At 59.6% G+C, this 13,200-nt stretch overlaps 1 protein-coding gene across 1 annotated transcript in view; it reads right to left on the reverse strand.

Moving 5' to 3' along the window:
* The window catches only part of LRP5 (LDL receptor related protein 5), a 104,031-nt gene that overhangs the window by 64,527 nt on the left and 26,304 nt on the right, over positions 1-13,200 (reverse strand). The window contains exons 2-3 of the mRNA XM_060607501.3: positions 9,554-9,950; positions 2,545-2,742 (exon numbers count right to left, since the gene is read on the reverse strand). Coding sequence (XP_060463484.2) covers positions 2,545-2,742; positions 9,554-9,950 — 595 coding nt within the window. The remainder of the gene's footprint in view (positions 1-2,544; positions 2,743-9,553; positions 9,951-13,200) is intronic.

Consider the following 13,200-nt stretch of genomic DNA (forward strand, 5'->3'; position numbering starts at 1 on the left):
CACCATATCATCATCATCACCACCATCACCACCATCATCACCTCCGTCATCATCACCATCACCTCCATCATCACTTCCATCATCATCAGCATCATCACCTCTATCATCATCACCATCATCACCATCATCACCTGCATCATCATCACCACCATCACCTCCATCATCACCTCCGTCATCATCACCATCATCACCTCACCATCATCACCATCATCACCTCCATCATCATCACCATCACCACCATCACCACCATCATCACCACCATCACCTCCATCATCACCTCCGTCATCATCACCATCATCACCACCATCACCTCCATCATCACCTCCGTCATCATCACCATCACCACCACCACCACCATCATCACCTCCATCATCACCATCATCACTTCCATCATCATCACCATCATCACCTCACCATCATCACCATCATCACCTCCGTCATCATCACCATCATCACCTCCATCACCACCATCACCTCCATCATCACCTCCATCATCACCACCATCACCTCCATCACTATCACCATCATCACCTCTATCATCATCACCACCATCATCACCATCATCACCTCCATCATCATCACCACCATCATCACCTCCATCATCATCACCACCATCATCACCATCATCACCTCCATCATCATCACCATCACCACCATCATCACCTCCATCATCATCACCATCACCACCATCATCACCTCCATCATCATCACCACCATCACCACCACCATCACCACCTCCATCATTACCACCAACACCATCATCACCATCACCTCCATATCACTTCCATCATCACCACCATCACCACCATCACCACCACCACCTCCATCATCACCACCATCACCATCATCACCATCACCTTCATCATCATCACCTCCATCATCACCACCACCACCACCATCATCACCTTCACCAACACCATCACCACCATCATCACCACCACCAGCATCACCTCCATCATCATCACCACCATCACCACCACCATCACCTCCATCACCTCCATCATCATCACCACCATCACCATCACCTCCATCATCATCATCACCTCCATCATCACCACCACCACCATCATCACCTTCACCAACACCATCACCACCATCATCACCACCACCATCATCACCTCCATCATCATCACCATCATCATCACCACCACCATTATCATGGTTTAAATGCCACCACTATCCTTGCTGTCTCCTGTCATAATCCTTCAACCAGGCACCCCAGCCGGCAGCGTTTCCAGCCTCTAACTCTCCCTTCACAACGACCATGATCACTCAGCTCCCCAAGGACCACAGCTCCCCAGGCTGCCACACTCTCCAAGTCTCAAGCCAGGCCCCAGGCCAGTCTGTGATCCCAGAAACAATGGGAGAGAGCGTTCCAAACCAGCTGGGCACGGTCAGCGGAGGTCAGGGGAGAAATGAGGCCTCCTGCCAACAGCCATCAGAGCGAGCCTCTGACCTCAGTCGAGCCTTCAGATGATTGTAGCCCCAGCCAGGAGCTTGACTATAACCTCAGGACACACTCTGAACCAGAACCACCCAGCTAAGCCACTCCTGATTCCTGATCCCCCTCCCCACCCCCAAAAAATCCCGTTTGCTGATTTAGGTGGCCCAGTTCGGGGGTATTTTGTTACACAGGAATAGATAACTAACACACGGTCCTGAATAAAATGAGGCAAACCTGCCGATATCCTCAAATCTGTGGGAGCTGTTACCTGCCTGTGTGTGCACAGTCTTCCCTAAGCCACGTGACTGCAGCCCACGGCACCGGCACCCACGTACTCCCCTCCTGGTTCGGGAGCCCCACCATGCAGGAACAGGGCTCTCCTCCCAGGAGGATCCCCAAGACTGGGCACAGAGCTGGCAGGCAGTCTAGGCGGTAAATAAAATGCCCTTCACCGTTCCTACATCTGAAGCGTAATGAGGTAGGGGGCCGAAAGCTCTCAAAGCAATTACCTGACACGTAAAACGTCCTTGATAGTTCACTCATTTAACCCATGTTACAGAGAAACGGTTATGCGTAAGGCCCTCTGGTGAGGCCAGGGAATGCGGTGGACACGAAAACCCCAGGATGTATACTTGGGGCGGGGAGGAAGGGGGCACGGCGAACTCTTTACAACCCTGTCGGACCCTGAGGCGGTCAGGGCCACGATCCCTTTTCTGCGATTCTGAAATCCAAAAAACTCTGACCACGGCAAGAGTTTTGCTGCCCATTTCGTGGCAAGACCCGCGTGTGGCTGTGGGCTTGGTTATAGCCTTTCAACCCCACTGAGAAGGAGCCTCCTGTGTCGTGTTGTGAACATAGTCACGTGGGAGATGGCAGGTGCCCCCCAACCCCGGACCCCCCACGGGTGTGCTGTGTGCTCTGTTACTGCGTGAGGTTCTCAACAGTCCCGAACACCTCGGGCCCCAGGGTTTCAGAGATGAGACCACGGGTCTGAGTTAAGAAGGGTCACCGACCAGCGCCCGGCCCGGACCGGCCGAGGCCCTGGCGGTGGCTGGGGGGCCGCGGGGAAGGTGGGGACCCACCACCCGGCGGGCACTCACCGGAAGGAGCCGTCCAGGTTGGCGCGGTGGATGAAGCTGAGCTTGGCGTCGGCCCAGTAGAGCTTCTGCTCCTCGAGGTCGATGGTCAGCCCGTTGGGCCAGTAAATGTCCGAGTCCACGATGATCTTCCGCGTGCTCCCATCCATGCCTGCCCGCTCGATTCGAGGTGTCTCTCCCCAGTCTGTCCAGTACATGTACCTGAGGAGGAGGCAAGCACGAGCAGAGAAGGCTAGCACAGACCTGCCTTTTCGGTCTCTGTTTCCTGTCGACGCGGCCGCAGACGCATAAACAGAGGCCGAATTTGTCCTAAAATCTCACCCATTTGACATAACCAGTGCTTAGGGCCTGGGATATTATTGCTTCCAACTTGTTTTCTAGAAAGTTAGTAATAGGTTAATTTTTAAACAGAGTTGGGTAATCAAAACATACTGGGTTCCCAACTCGTTCTTAGACAGCAATATATTCTGGGTATCCTCTCCTTTAACAGAATTCTTCCTTCTTGTCTTTTTTTTTTTTCATTTTTATTTCTGAGAGAGAGAGAGACAGAGCATGAGCAGGGGAGGAGCAGAGAGAGGAGAGAGAGAGAGAGGAGAGAGAGAGAGGAGAGAGAGAGAGGAGAGAGAGAGAGGAGAGAGAGAGAGGAGAGAGAGAGAGGAGAGAGAGAGAGGAGAGAGAGAGGAGAGAGGAGAGAGGAGAGAGAGAGGGAGAGAGAGAGGAGAGAGAGAGAGAGAGAGAGGAGAGAGAGAGAGGAGAGAGAGAGAGAGGAGAGAGAGAGAGGAGAGAGAGAGAGGAGAGAGAGAGAGAGAGAGAGGAGAGAGAGAGAGAGAGAGGAGAGAGGAGAGAGAGAGAGAGAGAGGAGAGAGAGAGAGAGAGAGGAGAGAGAGAGAGAGAGAGGAGAGAGAGAGAGAGAGAGAGACAGAATTTGAAGCAGGCTCCAGGCTCCAAGCTGTCAGCGCAGAGCCTGATGCGGGGCTCGAACTCATGAATTGTGAGATCATGACCTGAGCTGAAGTCGGACGCTTAACTGAGTGAGCCACCCAGGCGCCCCCTCCCCCCCTTATTCTCTTGATGATAGAGTACTGTAAATTATTTACAAGACTCCACATCAGATGTTTGAGTTGTTCCTGATTTTTTGCCACTACAAAAATGCTGTAAATGAACTTTTTTTTTTTAATGTTTTATTTATTTTTGAGAGAGCGCAAGCAGGGGAGGGGCAGAGAGAGAAGGGGACGGAGGATCTGAAGCCAGCTCTGTGCCGACAGCAACAAGCCCGATGCGGGGCTTGAACTCACGAACCGCAAGATCATGACCTGAACGGAAGTCAGACACCCAACCGACTGAGCCACCCAAGGGCCCCTGTAAATGAACTTCTAAAGCCAATTAAAACACGTAAGATGGAATATTATTTAACAGTTTTAAAAAGTTAGCCATGAAGCCATGAAAAGTCATGGAGGGAATGTCAAAGTGTATTAATAAGCGAAAACAGCCAACCTGAAAAGCCTACACACCGTGGGATTCCCACCATAAGACGATCTCAAATCTTGGGGTGCCTGGGGGTGCTCAGTCAATTGAGCATCCGACTTCGGCTCAGGTCATGATCTTACGGTTCATGAGTTCGAGCCCCGCATCAGGCTCCGTGCTGGCAGCTCGAAGCCTGGAACCTGCTTCGGATTCTGTGTCTCCCTCTCTCTCTGCCCCTCCCCCGCTTATGCTCTCTCTCTCTCTCTCTCTCTCTCTCTCTCTCTCTCTGCTCAAAAATAAATAACCATTAAAAAAATGAAAAAAAATCTTTGTCAAAACCACAGACTGCACATGAGCACGTAGACAATCTCTGTACCTTCCCCTTAATTTTTCTGTGAACCTAAAATCGCTTAAAAAAAAAAAACACAAAGTCTATTAAAAAAACCCCACATGGGGGTGTGCACGGACATTACAACAGCAGTTTTCCCTGGCGGGGAGGGCGGGGGGTGACCTGGGCTGCTTCTGCCCGCCCCCCGGTTTACAGTAAGGGGCGGCACGTCACATCCACGAGAAACGACCCCAATTAAAGCTTCTTATGCGGGGACACTGGGGTGACAGGTTCACACCCCCCCCCCCCCAGTACCCAGAGAATGCGTCCAGTTGTCCAGGCAGGGCGACCACCCAGCGTGCACAGCTCTTAGCGACAGCGGACGGGAACCACACCAGCCCGAAGGACACATGACCTCCGCGTTCCGGTCAGACGCGGATGAGCCACGGGACCCGAGGATGGGACACCTGTTTTATTTGGCCTGCCTGGCGCGTCTCTGCAGCCAGGAGGGCAGGGTCCACTTTCACTCCGAGAAGCCCCGCTCCCGGCGGTGGCCCATGACGCTCGCTCTCCAGGTGGTGCGGCCTCCCCGCTGCCCTCCCGCTGGGGTGGGTGCGGGCAGGTGCATCCTGGCCTCTCAGCAAATCCCATAACCCTCGGTCTCTGCGACTGCTTTAAAGGCCAGCAGCTTGCCCACGCGGGGCCGATGGGGGTGAGCCTGAAAGCCCGACCCGGGGAGGCAGGGAGCTCCTGGGTCCCCCCGCCCGTCCCGTCTGTGAGAGGGCCTGCGGGGAGCGCAGATCCAGGTGGGGAGAGGCCGCGCCCCGTCCCAGGCCCACAGACTCTCTCTTGCCTTCCAGCTGCTTCTCCTTGACCAGGCAAGTCCCCCACTGCCCTTGGCTCCGCTCCTTCACAGGCCGGATCTGGTCCCCTTTCAGCGAACCCTGAGCGTGCCCGCTGCTGCCTGTGTGCCAGGGGCAGCTCTGCGGCCACAGCAGGTGCGGGTGCCTGGGGGGGGGGGGGGGGGCCACCCCCATCTGTGAGGCCGAGCGGTCTTGCCAGGGGGGTGTCGTATCCGAGCTGGTGCCACGCCCTCCTGCTGGAGGAGCTGGGCCGGGGTCCCTGACGACGAGCTTGCAGGGGCCAACCACACCCGGCCGCTGTCACCGAGCTCTGCTGCCCTCCAGACCCGGTGGGGACGGAGAGGAAAAGAGAGCACCCTTCACACGGAACACCTCTCCCCAAAGCCTCCCTTGCAGAGTCTCCTCTGCACCTGGAGACGCGGCTGACGCAGGGCAAGCAGGAATTACTACTCCCACTGGACAGATGGGAAAACCGAGGCTCCAAAAGGAGCCCCACGTCACATGCCAGTGGCTTGGGAGCGCCGCATAGCTCTCTGAGTGAGGCCAGGGCCTGGCCATCATATGACTCACCCCTGTGCCAGCAGGCCCGGGGCGGTGGTGAACTTTTCCTGGCAGCCCAAGGCCTGCAGGTGCTGTCGGCCAGCTCGGCAAAGGCTCCCGCCAGCCTGGTGTAGACGCCTTCCTTCCCGGTGTTTTCCCACCCCCAGCAGCCTGGAGAGGGCCCAGCCTTTGCGCCACCCGCCGAGAAGGTATCGGGAGAATAAATCTCGGGGCAATCCACTCATGCCCTTCCCGAATGCTCCACGGCAGCCAGCGAGAAAGGCTCCTCAGGACCTCCTCGAGGAGCATAATTCAAATTCCTTCCCCCGGGTCTCATCGCAGAGGCCCGCTGCTTTCCTTAAATGGGGAATCTGCGAGCCCCTCTGTCAGCAGAGACCAGTTGGCGTGGATGTGCTTTGGCAGGATCCCTGAACACGGCCACAGGCCCGGCCAAATTCCACGGGGGAAAATCAACTTCCGAAGGAAAGCAGAGCGCCTGGTCTTTGCGCAGAGGCTGGCCGCGGTCGTGGGGCGGTCGTGGGTTGTGGTTGCGCGTTACTTTAGGGCAGGACCATTTTGCATGTTAAAGAAGGGGTTGGGTTTTAGACCCGGCTTTAACTTGAGACCCAGGAGCCGCTGCAGCCCCTCGCGGGCCGAGCAGGCCGGGGCTGGTGCGGCCCCCACGCCAGGTGCTCCGAGCCAGAAGGTCCTCCCCAGAGCCTGACCTTGGCCCTGGGGACGCCGGGGTCCTCCGTCTGCCCCGCCTGGATGCTCGCACTTTGCCACCGGTGCTGCCGAAGCGTTGCTAGGCTCAGCGTCAGGACCACGGGCGCTCCTGGCAGTGGGGCTCTTGGTCACGTGCACAGAGACGGACTGAGAACCTTCCTTCCTGATGAGGAGGTCCGGGTGGGTACCCCGTCATCCGAGGAAGAAGCCCAGTGGGAGACCATGCCACCGGAGGGCACGAGGAAACGACAGAGGCTCTGACGGAGCGGGGAAGGGGAAAGCGGATCCTGCAACCTTGTGCAGGGACGCAGCACAAGACCTGTTGTCCCAGCTCTCAGGACGGCAGTCCCGTCCCCAGGACTCAGCCCCAACTTGTGACTTATGTCACTGTGGGCATCAAGCTGCCGGCCCGGAGTCCTCTCGTCCTGGGCGGCAGGGCGCCTCAGGGGACAGAACGGGCATCTCAAACCTTAGCCACAGGGGAAAGAAGCGTGGGGGAGAAGGCCAGGGCCCCAGAAGCCCTTCCCAGGGCGTCAAACCCAAGGTCAACGTCGCCCCAGGAGCAGGGTGTGGGAGAGAATTCAGAGGCAACCTCAGACGGGATTTTAATCCTTTAATGGGAAAAAGCCAGAGCCAGAGACTGACCGGCTCCCGGGGATGGTACAGGCAAGGCCAGCCTGAAGACTGCTCCCCACCGAGCACCGAGCACCGCCCCCCCAGCCAGGCACAAGCACCTCCCAACTGAGCACCTCCCCACCAAGCATCTCCCGATCAAGCACCAAGCACCTCCCAAGAGAGCACCTCCCCACCAAGCACCCAGCACCTCCAATCAAGCGCCTCCCAACCAGGCACCAAGCACCTCTTCACTAAGCACCTCCCAACTAAGGCACCAAGTACCTCCTAACTGAGCACAAGCACCTCTCAACCAAGGTGGTGACAGGTCACGAGGAAGAAGAGAGACTTCTGTGCCCCGACACGGAGGCTACGTTTGGGGGGGGGGGGGCATTTTTAGCGTAACAACAACACGTACCGAAGCCACTAACTGTTCGTGGTGTTTTCTGCATGACATGTGACGTGGTCGCAACCCTGCACAGCTGGGGACACTGAGACAAAGAGCAGCAGCACGCAACCCTTGCCTCTCGTCTTTCTCTCTAACCTACGTGCAAAGTAACAGCAAACCCCACATGGTTCTGCCTTCCAAACAGATCCCAACTCTGGTCGCTTCTCACCCACAGCTCGCCAGCTTTCTGATCCAAGCCGCCACCCGCTACGACCAGGTGACAGTGACAGCCGCCAATGAGCCCCCTGCCCCCACCCTGAAGTCCACTCTGGCTCCAACCGCCGGAGAGACCCCTTAATGCACGGGCCAGACCCAGCGACTCCTCCACTCGAAATAGGGCCTGCCCCTCACCCACTCGATGTCCTCCCCTCTCCCCCCACCACCCCACTACAGCCCCTCCAACAGGCCGGGCCTCCTCCTACCCCAGGGCCTTTGCACTGGCCACTCTACCCACAATATCCGTCCCCTGTGTGGCCACATGGCTCTCTCTCTCTCATCTCTCTGTTCAAATGTTGCTAACAGACACTCCTAGGCTCCTGACCTGCAGGAAGCCACTTGCCTCACCCTCTTTGTCTTTGGGCCCTGCGTTATTCTCTTCTGGGGCTCATATTCTTCTCAGACATACTATCTATCTATGGCCTTCTCCCCTCAGCGCAAAAGGGCCTCAAAGCGGCAACCCTCAGCCTCTCCCATCACTGACAATGTCCCCTCCCGGCCAGGGAGACTCAGCCATGCCAGCTGCCACCTCCTAAAAGGTGGCCGGCGACTCCGGGAGTCGCGGAGCCACACCGCAGGAGAGGAGAGGTCTGAATGGGGAGCGTCCTGGGAGGTCAGCGTGGCCCCGGACAGCTCAGCCTGCTTGCGGTGGGGGTGGCAGAAGGGGCCTCAGGGACGCCACTGTCAGGCTCGGCCCCCCAGGACGCTGAGGCTGGGGTGCTCCTCCGGTGGGGGGCGGCCCCAGGCTGGTCTGGCCTGACTCCAGTGAGTCTGATTATCACGACCTTCGGGGCCGTGAATCCCAGCCCATCCCGCCCCTGGTGCACGCGCACACGGTTGACATGGGAACCGGTGGGTTCTAAGTCAACACGCTGAGCACCCCGGACATGCGGTTTACTTGGCCACCACAGCACCCCTTCGCCCAGCCTGTTCCCCGAGCCGCCCGCACACCAGCCACAGCGCGGCCAGGGTCACCCGCAGGGCAGAGAGGGCACGGGCGGGGACAAGAGCAAGTTGGTGGCATTAGGTGACCAGAACCCAGGGGGTCGTACCGTCTTCCTGCTCCAGATGTCAGGGAGCCGTCCGTCTCCGACAGCGAACCGACGGTGGTTTGGCCGCTGCCTCCAGGCAGGCACCCGCCGCCCGGGGAAGGGCGTGGGGGAGGAGGGGGCTCGGGGGGGGGGGGGGGGGGGAGGGCCGACGGAGCAAGCAGCTCCCGCTCAGGACAGTCTAGCATGAGCCTGGCCGGGCCGGCCGGCGACACTCAGCCGCCTCCCCACGCCCCCTCCAGCACAGCCTCCAAATCCCAGGACGTTCCCGGCTTCGCTGCCAGTCACACAACCCCACCCGGATCTCACCGCCGGGCCCTGAGCCTTCGCGGGGCACGGTGAGCCCGGCCAGCCCAGGGAGCAGAGGAGAGCAGATGGCGTCCGGGAGAGGCCAGGGAAGCAACCCCCCGGCCAGCTCCACTTCCGGACAAGGGCCTTCACCTTTGACACCCATCTTCGCCGACGCTGCTGGAAAGGCGTACACGGCCCAGATTCTACCTGCTGGGGTGCCACCACGCTCCCGACAGAGACACCCAGTGACTCAGATCCACGGCCGAGCGCTCCCAGAGCCTCAGACGTGGCAGGTTTAAAAACGGGAACCCAACCCCGGAACATCGAGGGGAAACAATTCTCGACAAGCTCTGAAAGGCGAACTCCTTTTAAGAGGGACGGGTTTCCTCTGCAAGAGCTGCTCGGGCTCAAGGGAACTCAAGAGGGAAACCGCGACCCCCTGAGCCCCGCCAAGGAGGAAGGCAGCTGGGTTTACCCGTGAGCGGGGTCCAAGGCGATGGCCCGCGGCTGGTCGAGGTCCTGCCAGAAGAGGACCTTCCGGGACGTCCCGTTGAGGTTGGCTACCTCGATGCGATTGGTCTCGGAATCCGTCCAGTACAGCTTCTTGCCGACCCAGTCGCAGGCCAGGCCGTCAGGCGACACCAGGCCAGAGATGACCACGTTCTGCACGGCCGCCCCCGTCTGGTTCAGGTAGATCTGCTTGATGGCCTCCTCGCTCACGTCCGTCCAGTACACGGCTCCCTTGGAGAACTGGAAATCCACGGCGGCCGCGTCCTCCAGGCCGCTGACCACGACGGTGGACTCCAGCTTGACCCCGCCGGCATCCACCAGCCGCACGTCCCGGCGGTTGGCAAACAGCAGGAGCGGTGAGGCTGTGGGGGGTGGAGGCAAACCGTGAGGACCGCTGCCCAAGCCAGGAGCCGCACGGCCCGGGACGGGGGGGGGCGCTGTGGGCACCGACCGCGTGCCCGGCCGCGCCCCAGGCCCCCTGCTCCTTCCCTCTGCTCCCCGAAGCACTGGCAGGAAGGTGCCCGGGCAGGCCCAGGCCGGGCCATCGCGAAGCTCCCCCAGTAACGGTACCGCTGTTACTGAAATCACAGAGGGCGGCCAGCCAGCTCCCCCAGGCCACGGTGACTCTCGCTGCCACGCCCGTCGCCTCACACGGGGATGCCGCGGCCGCACTGGGCCTCTAGGGGCCGCAGAGAAGTCACCGTGACGGCAAGGGAAGGGGATGTGAGGGCACCAGTCCTGGCCGGGAGAGCCTGAGGATTCCCGTGCGATTCCCGGACCCGCTGTCCGCGCTCAGGCCCCTTCCTAGGACGGTGGCCTCGGTGTCCCAGTCCGGAATGCCACCCCTCAGCTCAAACCCCTCCGCCAGCTCCCTGTGCCGCTGGGACTGAGGCCAGGCTGCCAGAGCGAGCGCCCCGCTCAAACCCAGGCCACGGCCTCCGCAGGCCGTGCGGGGACACCGGAGGGCTCAAGGTCAGGACCCCCCGTGGGGCTCCCCACCGCCCCTGCCCCGTCAGTCTACAGCTCTGAGGCAGGAAGGAAGGCTGCAAAGATCAAACGGGGGGTGATGAGCCTCATCGAGCTGGGCATCCTGACCTCTCGCAAGGAAGGGATGGCCACAAAGGACATCTGTCCCCAAATCTCTGCCCCAGGCAGGTATAAACAGAGAGTACAGAGCATTGGTCCTCACGGGCTGACAGCTCTTTGCGATTCGCACACAGAGCTGTGCGGGCTCCTCTGGACCCCACCCGGGGACCCCGTGCGTGGGCCTGGGCTGGGGGTGACATCGCGCCCATCTTATGGAAGGGGAAGATGAGACTTCGAGAAACACCTGCGTGGCCAGGTTGAGCAGCCCCCGCACTCTGGAACCCGTGTTGTATTACTTCTCGGTGTATGGTTACTTCAACAGGAAGTTTCTAGGAATTAAAAAATGGAACCTTCCCTGTTCTCCCAGCTTCTTACAGGAATCTTTCCCAACGTGCCGAGGGTCCCAGTGGACCCTGCACTCCAGGAGGGCCCGCCAGCCTGGGTAAGAGCAGTGCCCAGCAGCTGCTGTGTAAAACGTTTCCCCCGCCCCACCCAGCCTCCAGCACCCACCTTCAAGAAGGTGAGTTACCTCCGCCCCGTAAGAGGTGTGGAGGAAAGGGGGGGGGGGTGCTGTCCAGAAGGGTGTAGGGCCCCACGCCCAGCTAAGGCTCTGGAGAGTGGAGGAGGGACGCCCACGGCCACAGGCCTGGCCAGCAGCTGGGTGCCGTGCAATGGTCAGGTGCCAGCCAGTGGGAGAAGGGGGAGGATGATGGCCAGGGCCATGGAGGGTCCAGAACCTCCAGAGGAGGAAGAACCCATGACCACCAGAGGCCAGGGGGCCTTCCCTGGGAACAGGGCCACATGTGGGATGTGGAGGACACAGGGGCAGCAGCGGGCAAAGCCACAGCAAACAAAAACACCCCACGGCACGCCCAGGGTGATGGGCGTGCCTGCAGCACATTCCCATTCGTCACCATCATGACACTCCCGGCCACCCAGAGCAAGGATTACCAGCAAACCCGTTCCGCCCGCGAGGTTTAAGGTGCCCAGGCTCCTGAAGTCCCCGGCGGCCAGGTCCCCTGGCTCGTCCCCACTTGTCCAGCAAAGGCGTGACCTGCCCAAGCACGCGCAGTCGAGATCCCACACTATGGTTCTTAACCTTCTGAGGGTCACGATGTTCCCTGATAAGCTGGTCCTCTCCCCACAGACACACAGAGGCACACAACACACACAGTACTGTCACCAAGCCCCATGACGTCCCCCGCCAGGGAGGACCTTGCTGAGGCATGCAGGGAGAAGCAGCTGACTTCTCTTGCTATACATCAGGATCTGTCTCAGGAGGGAGTGAGCTCCCTGTTGCCACAGGTAATCAAGGGGAAGTCGGAGAGGACAGGTGAGGGGCTGCAGGGGAGGTGGACAGCCCCGCAGACAAGCAGTCTCCAATGGGCTGCTCTCCAGCCAGGACGTGCGGGGTGCGGGGTGGGGAGGGGGCAAGTCGCTAGCCCAAGTGTTAGCCAGGAACCCAGAACACCCAACAGAGGTCTCTGAGTGGGATGGGGTGCTGAGCAGGGAGGGGAGAGGGAGGAAGGGAGCTCTTGGAAGCTGCCCCAGGCACAAAAAATCCTAGCTGTCTGTTCTTTCTCCCCAAACTGGAAAGACCACATTTTCACCATGGTTTACACTCTGGGCAGTTCAGGTGTATCCTTCAAAGGCCACAGATGGGGGGGGGGGGGGGGGGGTGTTTTTCAATTTTTTGTGCTTCTCCCAAAGTGAGACTCTTGGGGAGGGGAGCCACCCTGGGAAGCCAGGGGTGGGTGGGCGGCAGGCAAACGTGGGTGCAGCCCGGGCAGGCGCGGCCCCAGCGGGCAGGCCCTTTCCAGGAGGAGCCACTCCTGCTTCTAGACTGTTTAGAAAGCATGGCACACTCAACCCCTAAGTCCCCAGAGGCACCCACCTCACTCTCCAGTCCCCTGGGAACCCACAGAGAGGGGGACTTCCGCAGCTAAGAGAAGGCAGCACCCACTCTCCCGGTGGCCTGCTCAGGGCCTGGGGGACCCCGGCCAACTGGACCCCCCACCAGGAGACAGGGCCTCCCGGGGGGAGGGGGGCCCCTCTGCTCCCCCAGGTGGAGAGACGCTAGGGGGCAGGACAGACAGAAGCCAGCCTGCCATGGTGATGCTGGTGGGGGCAGGGCCAGGTGGAGCACAGAAGCGGGGAAGGTCCCAGGACAGCAGTGAAGAGGGACAGTGCACTGCACCGAGCCTAGGACAGAGCTGGCCCGGAGCTATGGCAGAGCGCCGTGGAGCTCCATCTGGGACACGCAGAAACCCACCCTCGTGTCCTATGCTACAGTGGGGGAAACAGACAATAAACACTAAATACAACAGAAAAGGCAAAGTTAGTGCCTTGAAACATCAATGCTATGGTTTGGAAAAACAGAGCAGGGTAAAGGGTTTGGGGGGAGGGCTGTCATTTCACATAAAATGGTCAAGGCAGTCCCCCTGAGAAAGTAGCAACTGGGCAAAGACCCGAGGGGGTGAGGGAGGGCCAGAAGGGACGCACCACCAGCCGAGGGAGTAGCCAGTG

Source organism: Panthera onca, chromosome D1 (assembly GCF_046562875.1).
Source record: "Panthera onca isolate mPanOnc1 chromosome D1, mPanOnc1 haplotype 2, whole genome shotgun sequence".
Taxonomy (NCBI): domain Eukaryota; kingdom Metazoa; phylum Chordata; class Mammalia; order Carnivora; family Felidae; genus Panthera; species Panthera onca.